The sequence below is a fragment of the Diplotaxodon limnothrissa genome, linkage group LG8 (genome assembly GCF_057381915.1).
Source record: "Diplotaxodon limnothrissa isolate DT_005_m linkage group LG8, D_limnothrissa_male_GT1.1, whole genome shotgun sequence".
In the NCBI taxonomy this organism is placed as follows: domain Eukaryota; kingdom Metazoa; phylum Chordata; class Actinopteri; order Cichliformes; family Cichlidae; genus Diplotaxodon; species Diplotaxodon limnothrissa.
In genome coordinates, this window is record NC_140603.1 from 10,998,945 (window position 1) to 11,021,579 (window position 22,635).

At 42.1% G+C, this 22,635-nt stretch overlaps 1 protein-coding gene across 1 annotated transcript in view; it reads left to right on the top strand.

Moving 5' to 3' along the window:
• snx29 (sorting nexin 29) overlaps positions 1-22,635 on the top strand; it is a 141,795-nt gene that overhangs the window by 2,797 nt on the left and 116,363 nt on the right. Inside the window, exons 3-13 of the mRNA XM_085361258.1 lie at positions 1,353-1,405; positions 2,879-3,003; positions 3,672-3,852; positions 3,959-4,029; positions 5,679-5,936; positions 7,440-7,836; positions 9,421-9,533; positions 9,885-9,984; positions 10,127-10,209; positions 15,020-15,083; positions 16,541-16,669. Of these exons, the coding sequence (XP_085217384.1) occupies positions 1,353-1,405; positions 2,879-3,003; positions 3,672-3,852; positions 3,959-4,029; positions 5,679-5,936; positions 7,440-7,836; positions 9,421-9,533; positions 9,885-9,984; positions 10,127-10,209; positions 15,020-15,083; positions 16,541-16,669 (1,574 nt within the window). The remainder of the gene's footprint in view (positions 1-1,352; positions 1,406-2,878; positions 3,004-3,671; positions 3,853-3,958; positions 4,030-5,678; positions 5,937-7,439; positions 7,837-9,420; positions 9,534-9,884; positions 9,985-10,126; positions 10,210-15,019; positions 15,084-16,540; positions 16,670-22,635) is intronic.

Genomic DNA, 22,635 nt, shown 5'->3' on the forward strand with positions numbered 1-22,635 from the left:
CCTGGCGGCTCTTTTTTACTTCTCATCCGTAAATAATCTGCTCTTTCACGTGATTCCGTTTATTTTGAAAAGTCTCAACAGGATCTTGAGCTTTATTGTGAAAGGTTTATGTGGAACATAAACAAGCGGACACCGATGTTACCATCCTTGTTGCTAACGACAACGCATAAAAACAGGCGCTTGTCCGTCTGTAGTGTGGTTATATTAAATATAAGAGAAAGAGAGAACTTTAAGAAGTTAATATAGCCACTACAGTGACCATCAAAACGATGAAAAAATATTGCCGTAAACAGTTTATTTTGCAACACCAGGAAACAAACGATAGCGTAAAATGAAACGATAGATGTTTTTATATCGTCATCCGATATATATCGTTATATCGAACAGCCCTAGTACACGTTTTGTATTAAATGCCAGGAATCAGTTTCAAAAAGCTGGCACAGGACCAATAAAAGACTGAAAAACTCTCACAAATGTGCTCTATTTTTGTTCTGTTTTTACTCTAGTGTGACTAAAATGATCGGTGTCTTTCATAAGTGAAGATGTAGGAAGCTTCTCCACCCTGTTCATAGTTATTCCTTATTTTATTTGGTGCCACATATGGTGCCGTCCGGGCGAGGTCTTTGCCAGAGAAGGCCGTACCTGTTTGACTGACAGTGCCAGATCACGTCCTCCCTGTCTCATAACAGCAGGGCTGCACAGTGTGGTTGCATTTAAAACATGTCCGTTTAGCAGCTGAAGTCCCACATTAAGCAAATATATGGAAATGAAATATACTGTTTCACTGTCTACACAGCAGCTGCTGCTCTCAATTCCGAAATGGGTGCGGAGTGTTTTTCGATTTTTATCTATACCTTACAGAGTGTTTCAACTCATTTTGACACAGGATACTTTTTAACGTCCGAGGAGAAAAAAACCCCTTAACTCTTATTCTACTGGATCGGGTTTGGCTTGATGCTTTGAGGGAAGATGAAACTGCATGTACGGTATCGGAGCTGGGCTGGACTCTGACACTGTGTCAAATGTAAATATCAAAACTGAGACCAGTGCTGCCAGTCAGACAAGCTTCCTTCTCAGGTTTGCAGCACCAGCCAAGCCCCTACAGTTAATTCTTGAAGGTCAGATCAGAAACACAGTTTGACCTTTAAATCATTTTCTGTAATTCCTTTATTTTGTCTGTAACCTTGTAACCACAGGCCAGGAGATGTAGCACAGATACCCTCTGTAGTGTCCGTAGAGGACTAAAGGAGGACCCGATCTGCAATTTAAGGCTTTGAAAAGTGCTGTTAGACTTTTTTAACTTAGCAGACATACATGAAGAAAAAAAAAGCAATTTCCTCATATCTTCCCAGTGCCAAATCCGCTTTGGAGGAAGAAAGGAGATCGCCACAGACTCAGACAGCAGGTAAGAGGAGCTGCCTGTTACCCAGAAATTCTTTTGCTTTATCACGATGGTTATTTATCATTCTAAAAGGTGCTTTGTTTTACGTGTGGAGCTCCAGGTCATAGATGATGTAGTGCTTTAGGCTCCAGTATGTGCTCGCGCTACCTCCAGCTTTTTCAGTGCAGCGATCTGGCTGTACGCCCAGCTTTGAGGGTTACTTTCTAAACAGCAATTAATTGTTGTTTTTTGTTGTTGTTGTTTTCGGTCTGAGAGCTTTAGCAGACTTTCCATCATATCCGAGCAGTGAGAATGTTCTCCTTTGTGATGTTAATGGTGGCTATGTAAGAAAAATGATGTACCAACTTTGTTTCATTAGAGCTTCACGCTGAGAGAGAATACTATTGATTCATGTTCTGTGCTGCTCAGATCTCATTTTCAGCTCTGAGTACTGGTTTTTAAGATTCAATATTATGTCCGCCTTGTAGATGAAGAGCATTTATAAAAGACTGGTTAGTGGCACTAATGCACCTGTTTTTAAAACTGCGTGCTAGTAGTAGGATGAATGACCTGTCTCCTCTCTAGGTCAGAGGATGCTGTAGCCACGACTTCCAAAAGGAATTTGTTTTTACTGTATGGTCCACAGTATAGTTTTCCACCTCTCCTCAGTTCATCTTAAAGTTGGCGACCAGTACCGTGATGCATGGTATACCCAGCAGAAAAGGACCCCCCTCCCCGTCATCACATCATAATAGTAGAGCTGGAAAAAGTGTGTGGCAGTGACCAGCTGGTTGCAGCACAAACGGCGCTTTAAATGTAAAACTGTGATGTTACCGTGCCCCTGCTCGGCAGATGGCCTCCACAATCCAGCGAGAGGGCCTCTGCTTACAGAGAACTTTGCCTCTGGCAGAACTAACAAAACAGAAAAACACATAGTCGGAGTACATTCAGTATAGGTGCGTAGCGCAAACATGGGACACAAGGGAATGTCGCTTTCTCTCATTCTCGGACACTAAAGCTCAGAAAGTTCAGGAGCTAAAAGGGCGGAGAGTTGAAGCTGCAGAGATAACCTCAGGTAAAGCTGCCACATTAGGGTCTTGGAGAGCTCAGTAGAAAAGGGATACACAAACAGAGCCTGGAGGTCATCCAGAGAAGGCGTGTGAGAGCTACTGCAGTCTTGTATGAGAGAAATCTTATATCTATAGTAGATTTATGAGATTCAAATGTGAGGCCAAATCCCATAAAGTGAAGCTGGGTTTAACCTCAGGCCTTTCAGACTATCTGCATTAGGAGAATCATTTGATATGTGATGCACTCAGTTAATTGAACATTAACATTAACATGGATTAGTTGTAGTTTCATCTGAATGTACAGCCAAAGCAACATTTCCAGTGCAGCATAAAAAGCACAGCAGGGTGAACTGGGCTGTTCTGACTATTAGGCGACACCCCCACCCGCTTGTCTTCATGTTATCCTAACCTGTCTTTGTCTCTGCAGGGTGATCTGTCTGTGCGCACAGTTTGAAGCGGTGCTGCAGCACGGTCTGAGGAAGAGCAGAGGTCTGGCCCTCACAGCTGCCGCTCTCAAACAGGCCGCAGGCTTCAGCAGCAAGACTGAAACAGGTACGCCAGGTTCCCGTACGGCTGTGAAATTGTGGGTTTAGAGTTGAAAAGTGGAGCAGAAACTTCACTTTAGCCCTCTGTGACCTTGGATAAGCAGACTTGCGGAAGGTATCCTTAAAAACTACAACCACACAGCTTATTCTGTGGAATATTAAGACAGTGTTGCTATTGAGGACAAATGCGTGACTTCTGTCATGTATATCTATTACCATATGCAATGCTTTTCTGTATTTCACAGGCAGTTAGAAGACAGGATTGTGCCTGAACCTGAGGATTTAGAGCTTACTAATGAAGCTAGGGCCTCTGACAATGCTAGAAATACAATAATAGCCAGAGTTTCAATTTTCTCTGAGGTCACATGGTGATTGTATGCAAACCAGCAGCATAACGCTCATCCCTATTAATTACCACACCTCAGAAAACACAACATTAAAACAGACCTAGTTTGAGTTCTGAGGAGAGAACAAAGGATGGAGACGGTCGGGATGGAGCTGTGTGAGTGGTGCGTGAAGGGTCCCCTCTTCTGTTAATGAGAGGGGGGATGTGCTGAGAGAGTCTTTTGCAGCTTCTTTTCTGCCCTTTTGAACTCTTACTTAACTCCAGAGCAGTTGTTTTTCACAATGGAGGTGGAGCTTATTCTTCCTCTTTCCTTTTGTCCCGCTCGCTAGAGTTGACTTTCTGGTTCTACGTGAAGGAGCACCTGAACCGCCACGAGCTCCAGCGGTTTTACTCCCTGCGCCAGATCTCCTCAGAGCTCGGCCGAGGTCGTGCCTGGCTGCGCTGCGCCCTCAATGAGCACTCGCTGGAGCGCTACCTGCACACGTTGCTGGCTGACCGCCCCCGTCTCGGGTTAGTGACAAGCCCCCTCGTCAGTTATGCTCCGCACACATTTTCTCAGCTAGGTGGGATTTTTTCTTTCTTTTTCGCTTGTTTATAGATCTTTTGTGTTTTCTAGATCTTACTATGAAGACTGGGCTTTTGTGCTTGATGAAGAGAGAGCTAGTATGCTTCCCACCATGGCTGCAGGTGAGCTTGTGTTTTGGCATTAAATTATTGGTGGTAAACACACTAAACAGCTTGCTGACACAGCAGGAGAGTATAGGGTTCAAACTTTAATACAGACTTTCAGCACTGTGCAAAAGTCTCGAGTCACCCAGGAAGTTCTTGTAATCGGATTTTTGATCAGCCATACGTCATCATTTCACAAGCATCTGATTGGTAACAGCTTCATTTTTCAGCATGAACATGATTTCAAACACACCTCCAGTACATATAAAGCATACCCGGATAGAAAAACGCATAACAGGACACTATCAGCCATGGATTGGCCTCCCCAGAGCCCGGGCCTAAACATCTCTTGACAGAGAACAGAACAAAAGGCAGCCAACATCCAAAGAAGAGCTTTGAATGTCCTTTAAGAAGCCTGGAGAACTATTCCAGAAGACCAATAAGCTGTACTGTTCTGCTCAGTATTAGTTTGCTCCATTTAACAATAAAGGTGATCATACCAAGTTTTCATTTTCATGCTCATGATAATTGTAAAAATTATTTTTTCAAGCAAAATATAAAGAAATGAGGAGTGGTGCAAGACTTTTGCACAGTGCTTTATGAGTTGGTTATAAGTTAAGCTTAAGTAACATAAGTGGAAGCAACTCAAACTGTTAAAGCTGGATGTAGCCACTCTGACATCAGACAGTAGCCTCTTTACTGCCACCTGAATATTAGCATTTTGGCTAAAGCTATTTAGTTGCAGACAGAAGGCTCTAGGTAGCTTGAATGCATCCACAGACTGTATGCCTGCATAGCCCAAACACATCTGCATACATTTCACCACAGCTTAAAACAAAGCACCAACTTGTTGGATGGCCTGTTGGTGTAATTAGCCACACAGCAGGGCATATTATGTCTGATAAACAAGGTTAAAAAGGTCAGCTCAGCGACTCAGATAATGCCTAACAGGCAGCCAGGGAGCTACGGATGTCCATGTCAGCTCCCATCCGGCATTCAGATTGTTGGAGACTCATAAAATAAAACTCCACTCTAGGACGTGCAGTTTGCTGCATTTCCACACTGGTTTCGTTTTTCAGCTTCTTCTGTGGCCCCTCTCATACAACTAAGCCCGAGGTTTAAAATTCCCTTTTAAAATATGGTCCTTTTGCTGGGCTATATTTGTTGCCCCATTATTAGAATTTACACACTGGAAGATTTAAATTCAGCCAACTTATGGCTGCATTTTTAGTCTTTAAATGTTGTGTTCTCGTGTGTTACTAACCACACTCAGTCTCTCTGAAATGACTTCACACAAACGGAGCCGCTGTAAAACACAGGAAACTGACTGACTTTGCACTTTACTTGTTAAGCATGAGTGGGTTTTTGCTGACAGTTTAAGCTCCGACCCCATTTATGTTAATGGGCGCACTGGTGCTGTTGAACTATTGATGAGCACAACTCGGATGAAAACAAACCATAAAATTATTTAGAATGTAAACCACTGATCTTGTGCCAGAGCATTTCTCCTCTCTTCTTCTTCTTCTTCTTCTTTTTTACATCTCGGGCAGATTTGGTGTGTGCACCCAGAAATACTTAGCAAGCACAAAGAAAGTTCAAAAGCTTCATGTGTTCTAGTGGAACTAAAGTACATTTCACTTCCTTCTCTCTCCATCTGCTGTGCTCAGGTTTGAACTCCATTCTGTTTGCCATCAACATTGACAACAGCGACCTGAACGGCGCCGTAACACGCGGAGGGTCCTCAGTGTCGCACCTCCTCAAGGAGTCCACGCAGGGCATCGGCAGCCTGTGGAAAGAGTCCACTCAGGGGGTTAGCAGCCTGCTGCGAGAGATCGGCACAGCCACAGCTGTGGTGCCTGGCTTCACCCCTAAAGTGGATGGGGCCTCCGACCCACTCCCTGTGGTGCCACGCAGCACCTCTGCTGGTAGGGCAACAGCAGTGTTTGACTTGCTCTTATATGCAAGAAACTGGTGATTTTTTTTTTAGTTTTGCACTTGATTGATCCAAACACTTTCTGTTTATTTGCTTTGTTTTAGTATTGCAGTATATGTGTTTTTGTAAGTGTCACAAAACCAGCAAAAAGCAACATATGGCTCAGTTTGTGCTTCCATAATGGATGCTTAAACAAGGATGCAGCTCGAGGCATCTGCAGCAGAGAAGAATCCCACCGTGAAGTCTGACCTCATTTAGAAGTCTGCCCCAGTCTGTCCCGTCGGGGGGAAACTCACACCATTTTCTCTCCATATGTTCTCCTCAACGGGACTAAAGCGCCTTTAGACTTTTAACTGTGCGCTGCTGAAACTTTCTGCTGAAATGAATGTAAATGAAATTCTAAGCTGCTGCGCCGGCTCCTCTGAGTGGGAAAGCCTATTCAGATTATTCACCGCTAGAAGACTTGCTAATGCACAGCCAGCCTCTTTGGCTCTGAGAGGAAGGAGACAGACTTTCTTTTATCGTCATTCATCTGTTCCTCACAAAAGCCTTCAAAATGACGATAATTGCTTAACAGTCATCATGAGTCTAGCATATCAGCTACTTTCCAAACGAGGAGGAAAAACCAAAGCCAGTGTTGGTCTCAAGTATGAAGACACGGCGCCAGGAAATTCATCACTTTTGTCAGCAGAGGCAGAATCGGCAGATAATACACATAATTGTTTTTTTTTTCCTCATTATGCACAGTTGAGGATGGATAGAAGTGCACATGTTCTGTAATTTGCAAACAGGACTGCTCCCAATTCTGTTGCCAGTCCTCTCCCTCTCTCCTCTCAGTCCAATTTTTGAGTTTTGCATTGCACAAATACCAGTTAAAAGCACTTAAACTAAACTGTAAACAGTTCTTTCACCTTACACTTAAATCATGAATGCAAAATCTGCAAAAGCAGCTGGTAATCGCAGTGTGCTACGTTGATAACATAGACTGTATATAAAAGATAGATGCGCTCTGGTTGCAAAGAGATTATATAGAGGTCTATGAGAAAACAAGCCGACTTCTCGTTCAGTCTATGACATCGGTAAACATTTTTCGTCTCGGTCAAGTGTTTCAACCATTATTGAATAGGTGATGACCTTAAATTTTTCATGCAGTCTTCGACCTCTGGCCAAAATACTCAGTTTGAGGCATCAAATGGGACTTCACTGATCAGTGAGCGGCATCACAGTAGCTACAGCTTGTAATCCATAGATATTTTAGTGCTGATTTTTTAGCTTTTACTGCTTTCTCTATATAAGATGAATAAAATGACTGTTATGTGTCCTGTGTCTCAGTTATTACACATGATAAAAATGTCAGTATGCAGGTTATCTAAGTCTAAGTTAGCGTTTTAATCTTTTAAGCATTACAGCTGTTTGTAAGATGAAAGTATAAACCTTAAAAATATATAAGTTTTTGTTCACTCCTTTGTAAAAAGAAATATATTTTTCCACCCAGACTCAGGGCTGAGGAAGGAGCGGCGGAAGAAAAAGAAGATCACCAACATCATTTCCTTTGATGATGATCTGGATGGAGGAGCTGAGGATGAGGAGGACGGGGAAGACGACTCCCAGAAGATTGGCGGGATGAGGAAAAGTCACACCGCTCCTGCTCAGAGCAGTGTGGAGGAAGGGATTGACCCTTTGGAGCCGGTCTTCTCGGAGTCGCTTGCCCAGAATGGCATGTCTGAGCCGGGCATAGTCAACTGGGTGGGGTCCCCGCATCCCTGCCGCACACCTCCCATAACGGCGCCTCCGCTGCCTGACACCAAGAGTGTAGACAACGAGGAGGAAGAGGAGGAGATATATAAGCCTAGAGCACAAACCCAAGAGGAAGAGAGGATACCGAGTGATCAGTAAGTGAAAAGAACCGAAGTAGACTAGTAGTAGTTGTACTTTAGACTCTGGTGCTCACAGCAGAAAAAATATATTTGAGAAATTCAGCAAAAAGCAGCATGTGAGCAGTTTGAATGCAGGAGATTTCTTCTTTCTGCGTGCAGCTCGCTAACATTACATTTGAGCTGAAGGACTGTTGACTGTCACACTGCCATGAGCATAAGCCTTTCGTCACAGCTAGATGCATCGCTGCTCCTGCACGGTGATCCGGCTGCGGGTTGTTTAGTTTTGGTAGAAAATAAAAATAGTTCGGGTCATGATCATGACTTCTGGAAAGAGAGATCGGTGCCCTTTTTCTGTAATTGTTTTCTACAAAACTTGCCATCTACAGACCAGAAGAAAATTACTTCAGTTAGATTGCATTTTTATACTTTTAGCACTCAATTTTAAATGTATGTATAAAATGTATGCATGTATAATACCACAAAAAGATATAGAATTTATTTATACCAAAGGTTTTCAAACTGTGAGCCGCGCCTTCCCAGGGTGGCGGAGACGTACATGAACAGCAGAAAGTTCTAATTTGTAGTTTTCAAATAGATACACATTCCCCAGACACTTTATTAGGCACACCTTGCTGGTCCTGAGCTGGATCCCTTTTTCAACTTGAACTGTCTTCAATCTTCATGGCAGAGATTCAGCAAGGTGCTGGAAACATTCCTCAGAGATTTTGGTCCATATTGACTTGACAACATCACACTGTCGGCTGCACATGTGGAGTACACTGAGCTCACTGTCATGTTCAGCTAATGGGTTTGAGATGATTTGAGGTGGTGCGTTATCCTGCTTGAGTTGAGCATCAGAAGATGGTGCACTGTGGTCGAACAGAGATGGACATGGTCAGAAACAATACTCGGGTAGAGAGTTATTAAATTAAATTATACCACCACCATCATCACTCTGAACCCTTGATACCCCATGGTTTTATGTCAAATTCTGACTCGCACATGCAAACATTGAGCAGTTAATCGAGACTCAACAGACCAGGCAACTTTTCCAGTCTCATATTGTCCAGTTTTGGCAAGCCTGTGTTAATTGTAGCCTCAGTTTCCTGTTTTTAACTGACAGTAGTGGCAGCTGGTGCAGTTATTGCTGCTTTTGTAGTCCATCTGTAGGCTGGACAGAGTGGTTACTGTTGTAGAGAAATGCCACTGGATGATTATTTCCTCTTTTTTGGACCGTTCTCTTTAGATTCTAGAGATGGTTGTGTGGGAAAGTCCCAGCAGATCAGCAGTCTCTGAGTTAGTCAAACCATCATTTGGCACCAACAACCCTGCCACATTCAAAGTCACTTAAATTATCTTCTGCCCCAGAAAAAGCTTGGTTTAATTTCAACCTCTCATTTTGGCCATGTCTGTATGCTTACATGCACTTGGTTTATGCTGTGTGATTGGCTGATTATCATTATTATGCTGTGTTAACAGGTGTGTCTGTTACAGGTGTGTCAGACTTTGAACACACCACAATAAACTGACCTGTAGGTCAATTTATTCACTGATTCCTCAAGCAGCAAACTGACCAAGAGTGAAATTGTGCTGTTTTAGGGTGGTGGTGGGCAGCCTGTCCAGCGTGTCCACGTGGAGCCCTCTACAAGTCATGGCTGGACACAGCAGCGCAGACATCCTCATTCCTGTGAACCCTGCCGATCCTCAGTCAGGTACTGCAGCAGCGGTTAGTGGCTCACGTCACAGTGGAAATGCACAATTCACACAAATAGCCAAAGATTGATTGTAGTTCTGTGGGAACTCATGAAATTTCTTGTCCCAAAATGATATCACGAGGATCAATCAGGAGTACACAAACATAACATTCACACATCAGTGCCTCTGGCAGTCTTTGATGGGGGACCTGAAAGGCCATAAAGGGAAATGGTCCTTATTTCTCTTGCAGTAGGCATGCTGTGTTTTTACTGCTGATCAGAGCGGCTTTCCGTGAAGGATTTATTTCATCGAATGAAACGCAGGGACTTTCTCTTTTGGCTTCCAGCTTTACTTTCACTTTGTTTCAGTGAGCTCCGTGGAAGACACGGCCGCATTTCCTGTTCAGTGTGAGTCGGCAGGATCAGTGGGAAACTGCGAGAGCAGCAGCAGATCTCGGCTCACGTTCAAGTAAGCTGTCGTTTCAGGCAGAAGTGCTGTGAAACATTCTTCACTTCCAGGCCTCCTCAATGTGATGTTGTGCTGCAGCTTAATGTGCAAAATAAAATAAGAAGCAATTCCAAGATGTGATTCCTCTTTCGAATTCTTTCAGTATGGAGTCCAGTCCAACAACGCAGCCTGCTCCGCTCTCCAGCGCGCTGTCAACATCTGCTTTGCCCGAGTCCATGACAGTGGGTGAGTGTGCTTTCTTTATCCGTCTGTCTGTCTCTTACTATTTCTCGCCTCCTCTCTCTTCTTAATGTTCCCAAAACTGTTCAGTGATATGAATCATTGCGGCGTTTGACGCATGGTATTCACGACAGCTGAGCAGCATATTTTATTCAGTCACTCTGACAAGAAAGGTTCAAACATGCCCACGAACAAGATGGATTTGATCTCTTTTGGTGCGGAGCTGTGGGTTGGTTGCCAAACAAAAACATGTTGTTACTCGCGCATTTATTCGTGACCCTCAATTAGTTTCTTGGGAGTACGAGTAAAAAACGCCTTAAGAGGAACAGAAGAGTTAATTACAAATTGCTAAGAAGCACCTGCTGGATACACAACAAAATACTCATTTAGCTAGCAAAACTTCAGATAAAGAAAAATGTTTTCAATTAATATTTTTATTTTCTTGCATGCATGATTGTAGAATTTGTAAAATTGTGCACTGATGCATGCAAGAAAAACAACATGCATGAGACTCTCTTCAGCCCAAAAGGTGATATGTGCATTACACACACACACACACACTTTGTCTAACCTCAAAACATACATTTAAACTTGCTTTTATCAGCAAAATGTGTGTGTGAGAAATTTGAGTTTGCGCAGCTGAATAACGAGTGGCCCAAAACGCCACAAACCTCTCCTAAATTGAATGAAACATACAAACGCCTTACATTAGATTTGACTGCAGGAAACTCACTTGTCAAATTATCTGTTCCTCAAGAGGCTTCACCCAGAAGATGATCAGATTTCAAGCTGTAGGCCCAGAAGTTTGTGACCGTAATGAATCCTTTGAAAGTCCTGACATGTCTTTCTTGGGAAATTTCTCCACAGCTGTGGAACCCGGAGCAAATGAAATTGAACTTCCTGATTAGTGTTTTCAAACCTTGTTGTCATTTTTCTTGGCGGATAAACTGATCTAATTGCAGTGAGTTAAGCCCTTCGTCCAGAGACTGTTCATTGTGTTTTGATTATGTCAAATCATCCACCAGGTGGCGCTGTTGTTCCAGTGTTCTGACATGTTACTGTATGTACTCTATGGACTCGCTGTTTGCTTGGGAGCATGGCAAAAATCAGATTGTGAGAATGCCTGTAGTTCACATCAAATTTCTGATCTGTAAGAAAACAAAAAACAAAAACACAGAAAACTAAAATGAAATCACATGATGGACATTTTGGTGTGTGCGACCAGCTCACTGAACACACAGACTTTTTTTCCTCTTGCCTGGAGTCTGCTTGGTGTTCTGCTCAGTGCCCCGGAGCTAATCAGAGCTTAGACCCTTAGACGCCCAGACGGATGCTGTTTGAGATTTTGGGATTTAGTGTGTGTGTGAGAGAGAGAGAAAGACGGAGAAAGCCAGAGGAGGGAAGGTGAGGGGGAACTGCTCTTAAGCACCGGGACTGAGTGGTCGTCTAGTCTATTAGTCCTCAGTAAGAGGAGGCCAGAGGGTCAAAGAGAGAGAAGGAGAGAGAGCTGGTGATCTGAAAGAGCAGAGAGGATGGTTTTCATGGTTACACAAGGCCTTTAAAAGATGTAGAATAGCAGATTTCAATAGCTTCTTCTTCCTTCAAAGACAAATCCTGCCTGAAACTCTAACGTCACATTTAGGTATCAGACCTTAAAGAGCAAAAGAGCTTCTCTCCAGACTGAGTCACATCACACAAGGAGGAAACCAGTGAACAGAGGCAGAGATACCGTTTTTGACTTGATTCAGTTTTTATATTTTCAGTAAAAGATCAGAGCTTCTTCTCAGCTGAAAAACTCCTATTCACTTTGCTCTCCCTGGCTCTGTTGCTTTTGCACCTAAGCCAAAACAACAGTTCCCCCTGAGATTTGTGCAGAATCGTCTGAAAGGAGAAGGAAAAATACGCAGAACATGTCTGATTAAACCTTGATTTTATAGCGTTTCACTCTGGGTTTTGCCTTTAGGTAAAATCCACTTTGTATTGATCTAAACTGCAGGTTAAACTTTCCATAGAGACGTGCCACCATTTCATACGTGGAATTGAGTGGACTTGTCAACAAGAGTAACGGTGAGCCTGTGAAAACACCAGAGTGATGCATGCAAAATACTAAATTACTCGAACTGATTAGGTTTAGATTGTGTTATACATTTGTACTATGTTATTAGAGCACACTGAAGGGCAGTAAAAACAGCCCATGATGTTGTTTGCCTGTTTAGTGAGTACATTTTTGATAAATTCAGAAGGTGCTGGATTTATTTAAAGGCGTGCTGGAGAACCTGAAGGAAAAACTGTGTTAGGAGAAAAAAGAAGGATGAGGGGTGCAGTGTGAGCTCGGCCTCAGTGATTTCCTTCTGGGTCTGACAGCTCATGAGGCCAAGCGGTCCACTGATTGGAGAGTATGGAGTTTGTAATTCACAAGACTCCCTTATTACAAGGCGTAGCTCTCGCCTAATGCATCTGTTATTGGAACGATTGAGCCGGGGCGTGCACGTGCTGGCGGAAGTGCACGCTGTCTTGTTTTCCTGGAAAGATGGCTCTTCCACGCAGAGCCTGAGCACAGAGGTGCGTGCGTCTGTCTTGCTGCACACAGACTTGTGCTGTAATTTGTTCACGTCCTCTTGTGCGGACAGAGGGGCGTCTGGCTCTACTGAAGTCCCTAATGGCTCGTCCGTGGCAGCCGCTGTGAACGCGTGGTTGGACTAAAGGTCACGTTTATTTCTGGCCTGCTGATGTGGAGAATGGAGCTGTGGAGATAATCGAGTTTTTCCCCTTTCTCCTCACTGTTGTGCTTGTCATCGCTTTTCTTCTTCGCCTTTCCTTTTTCCTCGTCCTCCTCCAAACAGGCACTTATCCCGGGGTTAGATGAGAGACCTGCTCATGTCTGTGGCTATATCGACACCCTACATTAGCCATGAAAACAAAGCTAAGGTCTTTGCATGTGTGTAATTCAGGACATGCAAAATGCAGGATGGATTAGCTCTGTGTCTCACGGTTAATATTAATGGAAGTCCTGGTAACAGCCTAGTTAGGCACTTTGAAACCTCAACGCTCACCTCCGAGCGTAACTATGGAGATGAGTCACCGTGCAACTGCGCAGCTTGGCCCAAATCTGTCCTCAACATCAGGATGGAGATTAACATCACCCGGCAGCAGACTGCTGGCAGACTTTGGCTGCGACTGATACAGTTCCACTGACTGACGCTTTAAGCTGGAAGAAAAAGACCCGGAGACCTTTAAACTGAAGTTGCTGCCACACATATGACACAAATGTCACCGTTATATTTATTAGGGATTAATCTGTCGGTTATTTTTTCTGTGAATTGATTTTCCGGTCTATGAAATGTCAGAAATTGGAAGAAAAAAAACTGTTTTCCTCAGAGCTATTTGATTTGTCTTTTTTGATGTAACTCCATAGACATATATAATTCATAAGGTCAAGAATTTTTTACTGCTTCAGCTTGCTCTCTTTTTTTGTTTTAGCCAAACTTTAGAGCGACAGTATCCAAAATTTCGAGTGGTCCTGCCCAGTTTCAGATATTTTGCTGTGCACTCAAACTCTGATTTTCAGTGATTCGTTTCAATCTTTTCTTGAGTTGTTCCCGAGTTTTAGTCGCACAGTTTTGCTCCTGGCACTTGACAGCCACCATTCTGTTATTATTGCCTTCCTGCCACTATGAAGATATAAACAATCTAAATTTGATCCCATGGATTTGTGTTAATACACTGCTCGAAAACAAATACATAAATAATGGAACACTTAAATCACACATCTTGATGAACTAAATATTGAAGCTTAAAATCTTTACTGATTTTAACAGTCAGTCAAAGCGAAACCACCAACAGTGTGAGGGCTGGATGAAGTCATCAGGTGATCCTGTGGCTAAGTAGACCGTATGCCTGTACGCACTCATCATAACATCTGGGCACACTCCTGTGGATGTTGTCCCGGGGGATCCCCTCCCAGACATGGATCCGAGCATCAGTGAGCTCTTGGACAGACTGTGGTGCTATGTTGTGGCTTTGGATGCATGACACATAATATCCCAGAGGTTCCTAGTTGGATGCATTGTGGGGTATGTTAGGTCCAGTCAGTGGCATCGATGGCCGAGCACTTTCCTACACCAGGGAACCCGAGGCCTGCTGCATTTTCAGGTCTGAGGATTTCTCGGTAACAGCAGTCAGGCTACTGTTGGCTAATAAAGGTCTGTATTACTGATCAACACAGTCGGAGAGAAGTTCAGAAGGTAGAAAACCTAGTATAACCTTGGTACTGTAATCCCTTATTCCCTTGTGAGAATCGAGTACAAAAGAGGGAATGCCTGCTCAGTAAAATAAAAGCAAATTATGTTCAGATGATTGTAATTATTAGATATTTGTGAGGTAATTGTGTTTTTGTTTACTAGCACGGCAGAGCAGAGTTTACATGAACCCAAATCTAAACCTGGATTCACTCTTAGATTTTCTTGGCTTTGTTTCTTTCGTCAAAGTTTTTAGTAGCTACCACAAAAGTATGTTTTATTGTGGCAATAAAAGTGCTGCTCTCTGTGAGTCCGATGGATCTCATTCTGTATAACTCCTGTCAGCTGAATAAAAAAAAAAAAAGTTAAACCTGATTTTATCAAAGCAGTTCATCTTTGTGACAGAACAAAAATCTCACATTAATACAGCAAGTGCGGCGTGTGGGATGCTGTTATTTCTACATTTGAAAGCTGTATGATATGAGTTTATGCATATTACTGTGTGTAGTCTTTGTGTGTCTGTGATGCATTGGAAGCAGTTTCTATGCAGAAATCTCACCGCAGTGTCTCTTCTGCAGTGGAGCTGCGTCAGGCCATTGTAGCCATGATGAACAGGAAGGACGAACTGGAAGAACAAAACACGTACGTTGGGATTCACTCCTCTTACCTGCTGCTTGCAAACTTTCAAATGCTCCATCACACACACGTACTTAGGCTGGAAGAACTTCTCTTATTAGCCTCCAGAGACTGTGACTTGCAGCGATTTAATAGATGCTAAAAAAGAAGTTAAGCATGCTGAAAGTCAAAGGTCAATAGTCCTATTGATAAGCTCAAAAATACAATACATATTTATTTCTCTTATAGATTTGAAAGCAAAAAGGTTGACTGAAGTACTTTACAAGTTAGTTAAAGAAAACAAGATGAAACAACTGATCAATAAATTAAAAACGATACAGTGAAATAAAACATAAAAACCAAAAATACAATAAAATAGACTAAACTGCTTTAATGGGAACCATGGCTGTACTATGAGAATTTGGAGTTGTTTAAGTTGCACTGCCTGGTTAAATAGTTGGTTGCCATTTAAAAATAAAAAGTAAGTAAAAGGATCTCACATTTTCTAATATAAAAAATGGACAGGGAGCCTTTATAGACCTGATGAAACTGGAGTGATGCAAAATCTGTTAAACGAGCAGCATTTTGACTGCCTGCGAGCAACAAACAGATACAAGCTATTGCAGTAGTCCAATCTAGAGCTGATGAAAGCATAAATATGGATTTTTAAGGCCTTTTGGAGGAAGATGGGATTTTGCTTTGGGAATCTGACGCAGGTGATAAAAGCTGTGTTAACCCGTCTCTAACATCTCGTAGACAGGAAAATAAATCTGGATGGTGTCAGCGTAACAATGGAAGTGAATTTTGTACTTCCTGAAGATCGATCCCAAAGGCAGCATATATAATGAAAACTGAGTAGGACCCAACATGGACCCCTGAGGTACGCCACAACAAATCTAAAATAACTAAAAGAGCAGAAAAACCCGAGTCAGCAGTTAAGAAAAGACCATTAAAATACAAATACCACAAGTGTCTAAAAAGGTCTGATGATTAAAGTCGATTTTAAGAAGTTTTCTTTTTGAAAAAAAAAGCTGCACAACAGCGCATATGAAAGCAGGTGATACACAACCCGATGACAAAGAAGGATTTACTAGCCTGAATATTATGAAGGGTTTCCTTAAGAAGATGAGGCGAGGATCTCTCTATATAATTAAAGTGAATCTCCTGCCAAGCAGAGGTTAGAATTTCATACTAAATGATTTAAATTTAGGGTATTAAATTAACGACACAGGCACAGATTAAGTGCTGATTAAATATTTTATATCAGAGCTAAATGTAAATCAGTCTGTCAGTTAGTGCTGCAATTAAAGCAAGTATCGTCAGTTTATCTAATCTGTTTATGAAAATAACATCCCCAGTATTTTAACATTTAGAGGATTAAGCCTGTGTATGGGATGCTACCTGAATGTGATAGTGATAGAAGCCTGTGTTATTTATGCATAAACATGCATGGCAGCTGCTTTTTAAATTGTTTTTTTCTTTAGGTCTCTTCGCAGTCTGCTGGATGGGGAGATGGAGCACTCAGCAGGCCTGAGGCAGGAAACCGATCTGCTGAAGAAGAAGCTGGCAGAACTGGAAGAGAGGCACTCAGCGAAGGTCCAGGCGCTGGCCAGGTAACACGTGATGACTGCGGACCATACGTTAATACGTAACATCTGCCTGCACAGTGGATGATTGAAACTGCACGTAGCAGGGGACTTATTCTATTAACGTTTAACAAGTTAATGCACTCTTAACAAATGAATGAGAGCAAAGAGTGCAGATTTAAAAATACTGCTTTTGATTTCAGGTGACAGTAAATTTAGATTATTGTGTGCGCCAAAGCATTTGCACGCTGACGTAAACAGACGATTTATTTGTTTTTGTCTACTGGTCAGAAAACTCATTTTTTACTCTTATTGACACTTTGGACCACAGGTTATTCAATTTGTTGACTTGCAGTCAGAAAATTGTTAATGGCACCTCTGATATAACAAATGAAGTCCCATTCGAAGCTTCCACACTATAACCCTTTGGGCACACAAAATAGTGGCAGAATATGATGTCAAATGATCTTCTGGTTTCACCTCTAGCAAGAAATTGTAACATTTATGATTTTCTGGCACATATTTACCCATACAGTAGTTTTAAATTTATATATTCTTGAGTCAATATATTTTGCAGGGAAAATGAGAAATAGGTGCAGTCATGGATTGAAAAGTGTGCGCACATGTATGGAAGAGGGGAAAAACAGTTTGCACAATTCTAATGAGTTTGAAAGTCAATACTTGTTAGGACCACCTTTTGTGCTTTAACACAGTCTGAACTCTGTCAGGCAGCTTTCTTGTCATTTCTTTAGGTAGTCTTGTGGAATTGTTCTCCAGGTTTCTTGAAGGACATTCAAAGCTCTTTGATGTTGGCTTTTGTTCTGTTCTCTGTCAGGACGATCCCACACTGCTTCAGTAATGTTGACTGATAATGTTCCAGTGTTTGTTTTTCTATCCAGGTATGCTTTCACTCCGTTGGCAGTGTGTTTGGAATCAGTGTCACGCTGAAAAATAAAACAATTTCTAATGGCACGCGTCACAGATGACAGATGGCATTGCATGGTGGCTCAAAATCTGACTGCATTTTTCTGCATTCATAATTCTGTCACTTTTAACAAAATCCCCAACACCACTGGCTGAAACGCGTCCCCAAACCATGACAGAGCCTCCACTATGCTTTACAGATGGCTGTAGACACTGTTGTACCTCTCCTTCATACATTTTGAGTCCATAAAAGAATATTTTGAGTCCAGTTCTTGTGTAATTTTTCATACCTCAGCCTTTTTATCCTGGTTTCCCCTCCTTAAGAATGGCTTCTTGACAGCCACCCTTCCACTGAGATCATTTCTGATGAGGCTTCAGGGCCATGTGTATCCCTCAGGTCCTGTGTCATGTTCAAATGGCCTCCACAGTCACCAGATCTCAATCCAGTCGTCTGGACTGAAACGAGAGATTCACATCATGGATGTGCAGCTGACAAATGTGCAGCAACTGTGTGATGCTATTATGTTATCAGCACCTTGCTAAATCTTGCTAAATCTATGTCATGAAGAATTACGTCTGTTCTAAAAGCAAAAGGGCACCCAGCCCAGTGCCAGCAAAGTGCACCCAAACAAACATAAAAACCCAAATGGCTGCTGATTGTAGTTTAAGGACAAATGGTGTATGGATGATGTTGTGGTGGGAGGATTTGTCACACCAGTGTTTGAAAACACTTTTAAAATTCCAGAAATGGAGCTGCATGACATTTAAATATTTTCCTAAATCGCAGATACAGTCAGTGTTATCCCAATAATTGGCCATCTACGGTTCACTGAAAGTGGCCTCTATCACCTTGGCATGTGCCCAGAGTCCTCAGTCAAGCCCTGAGCCCTTTAAATAGATGACTAGTCATCCTGCAGCAGTCGAAACAGAAAGCCCCAGCAAGCAAGATTGTAGCCTCCCACAGTAAATCAATCCACTAGCTGGGATTGATTGGGTGACTCAAGTTAAGTGTGTGGAGACTGAATCTGATGGGTTTGTTGTTGGGAGCGGACAGGGCAGCAGCTGACTGAGCCGTTTAATATGTGATGATGTTCATATGGAGCACTTTAATGGGGTGGAAATGACACGAGGTAGAGAGGCAGTGAGAACAAGAGAGGACTGTGACATACAGTTTGCATTTTCACACAATCAATCGCACTCAGACACATAAATCTGTTTCTGTAGTCTGCTGCTAAATCTCAAGTGCTGCTTTTCCTTCTCAGCCAAATCTGTCTCGATCAATAGCGGCTATAAATACCGTTGAAGGAGCAGCTAGCCGCTGAATGAGGGCTTGGAGCTGTCGGCATCATTCTGTGAAAGCGGCTACTGGCAACTGTTGCTATGTGCCCCACAATTCTTCATCATTACTGCGTTAATGGTGAATTGAGTCAGTTTTGACACTGAAATGGTAACATCTTAACACTCATAAGAACGACTGCTTTTCTTGTTGACCCGATGGAAGTGCTTTACTCCCGTTTAATTAATCGAGACATTGTTTAATCTGAGATTAATTTGAGAGGAATCACTTTGCTGCCTCTGGCACTGTGCAGGTTAACTTTTTATCTTTACCACCAGATGGTCCTGCTGTTTGAGGAAGTCATCTTATTTTAGAAATCTTCTGAACGATCCTTCTTACATAGTAGAGTGATACCCATACTAAAGGAAGTGTCTTATATACACAAAGCGTGTATGGATGCCTGCGTGTGTGTGAGCCTGGTCGTACATGGGGGTGGCGGAGGATGAGCAAGCCTCCATACATAGATTCCGGCTGACGTAGACTCAGGCAGAGGGGAGTGGGCTAAAACGAGCAGCTGCCCACTTTACCGACTTACTCACAGATCCATCCACATATAACACGAGAGTGTAAGACCCATACTCACACATTGTGACATTGCAACCCACAACTAGGGCTGCTCGATTATGGCAAAAATGGTAATCACGATTATTTTCACTGAAATTGAGATCTCGATTATTTGACGATATTTATTTAACCCTTTAAGACCTACTATAGAACCAAGTCCGCCAGAGCTTATATTATTTTTTTACATGTTGTAGTGCCATTTGTGGGAGCATTTCAAGTTGCTAAATAACTGTTATAGCCCATATTTTAATAATATGTATGCATTAAGTCCATAGTAACTACATTAATTGCAAAAAAGTGCAATAAATTACAAAAAAAAATTGAAAATCGTTTTTGTTTTTTTTTTACATATATTTCTACTTGGAGAAATTTAAGAGGTTTATCCCTCAAAACTTTAAATACAAAAAAGTTGCAAAAAATAGTTTACAACAACAGGAAATTTATTTTGAGTGTCTTCATAGTTTTATCTTGGAGATACACCAATTTTTATATACTGCAGGAAAAACAAAAAAAACAATCCTATGATGCAAATTTGCAAAGAAAACAGCAGGTGCATCAAAATAAACTATTTCCAGCAGTGCAATTCGAGCTCTAAGCATCCCAGCAACTATTCAGAAAAGTCAAACATGACCAGTGTAGGCTTTTAAGGCCTACAAGTAAAAAACTACATTTCCGCGAAAATGACGTCACTTCCGGTTTCGGCCAGGAAATGGCGGACATGCAACAGTTCGGGCTGACGACTTTTTCAATGTGGGAAGTGTTACGAACAGCTGATCGGATCGGCAAAGCGTGTTTCTGGAATGTTACGTTTTTGTTCCTGCAAGCGCTTTTTATACAATTTTTGCAAAGCTTTATGTGGAAGGAAACCGTGACCGAGGACAAGCTGATGGCATCAGATGTAAGTACAACTCCTCTGGTTTCATATGCAAAACAAATTATTGCGCTAGCTTACACGGTTCAGGTTCTACAGGGATTTAAAAATAGTTACACAAAACGGAGTGTGCTGCTCTGACCGGATTTAAAGGGTTAACAATGACTTTAGAAAATAATATAAAATAGTGTGCAACACCACTGAAGTTTTTTTTTACCTCTCTTTTCAACCAACAGCAGTCACTCTCCTCTCCAAATAACTTCTGCTTAGCTTTCCGAGCTTCCCTCGGGTCCTCTTAATCAGCGGTCTCCACCCTTTTTTGCGCCACGGACCGGTTTATGCCCGACAATATTTTCACGGACCGGCCTTTAAGGTGTCGCGGATAAATGAGGGAGGGGCTAATAATCGGCTCAGTCATTTTTAATGATCGTTGAAAGCCCAGATCGTAATCGTGATTAAAATTCGATTAATTGAGCAGCCCTACCCACAACCCAAGCGCATATGTAATAGTCCTCTCTTGTGGTCCTGTACGCACACCAAGAATTTGCATTCTTTGTATTTCCATCACCTGTTGGATTTCCTATGAAGGAATATTGCACATGTAGCAAGTCAAATCTTAAATGTTTTGCTTCATATAAATTGGAGCTAATAGATAAAAGTCGTAGTTTTTGGTGTGACCGTCCAGTGAGTTTAGACTGATTCTTATAATTGTGGGATTTTGCAATAGTGCTCGAGTTTTTACTTGACATTTTTAACTAGCCAATACTCAAGCATTTTTTAATGTATCTGTCCCAAATTACAGGTCCTGAATTATCTTCTTGATAAGAACGAAAGTAAAAGCTTCAGACTTTTATCTTCAGTAGCTACTGTGGCAAAAACAAACAAACAAAAAAGTCTGGAGGATCTGCACTTTGAAACTGGTTGCCCTTTCCTCTTACCATCTGGATGCCTCCTTGTTTTTGTTGTCACTTAAGATGATCCTCGTCATTATTACACCGTAAAATGAATTTGTTATCAATATGATGACTCCCTAATGGCAATGCATATTGGAATATTATTAATTAATACTGTGATTAATATTAATTTCTTCATTTCTAATGACACAAGGCATTAAGTCACCAGAAAGCTGTTGCTAAATAGCAATGTCCCACACCAATTGACCTTGCTCTAAATGTCTAACCCTCAAGCTCATTCCTCAGAGAATAGTGAGACAGACACACAGAAAATCTTTCCCCTCAACTATTTCTTGCCCCCCTCTTCATGCGACAGTTGGCAGAGCGGAAAGCAGGCCTCTCGCAGCAGGAAGACGGGAAGGTGGCCAGTCGAGTGGGCTCGGGCCAGCTAGCAGTTCCTCGTCACAGGGAGAGGGGGTGGTTGGACAGGCGGACACATACGTGCGCGCACACACTCGCATGCAAAAGAAACGAGAGCAGATGCCTTTTTCTTAGCTGGCAGAGCCGCCTTTCTCCAAGCAGTCTGGTACGGCTTTTCTAAAAAAATAAATAAATAAAATAAAATAAAGTTGCAGAGCAAGCGGCTGTGATGTTTGCCCGGTTTATTTGTTGGAGGTGTTTAGTCAGTTATGTCATTCTGCCCAAACGGAAGTTTTAACAACCCAGTCCTCCACCCCACAGCCATGCTGTGCCTCTGCGTGGATTTATCTATATGTTTAATGCATATATGTGCCTCTAGAAGTGTGTCAGGAGAGAGAATGTATGCTTTAAGGGCTTTTTATTTATGTTTTTTTAAAGATGGCAGTGCAGTAAATTGCATTCGGGAGCATTACCTAGCGACTGAGCTGCTGATCTCTGAAGGCGTCTTTGAACCTCTCATTCACTACTTCCAAACAGAGCCAGACTGTACCTGAAGAAGAGCCAATTTATGCTGTGTTTATTGCACATTAAGATGGCTTTAGACCATGGGATAATAAACGGAGGGATGTGGAAATGTAATACGAAAAAAATCACTTCAGGGCATCTATTCAGTTTAAGTAATTACTGTATGTAGTTTGAGTTTAAGCTTTCCTTTTCAGATAGTTTTTTTGCTTGTACTCTAAGAGAAGATAAGAGCCCCCCCCCTCCTTTTTTTACTGGCTTTCTAACAGTGTCTTACAGTGTTTCCATTATATAAAACCCATTCTCAGACTTCACATTCTTTGCTTTCTTTTAAACAAAATATTCATAATTTCTTTATCTCTTAAGCACACACAGTTTTTTGCTCTTTCCCCACTCCCATTCACTTGCACATAAAATACTTTTCTAAATGTTTCTAAGCCACGTAGCTTTTCTTTTCCCCCGC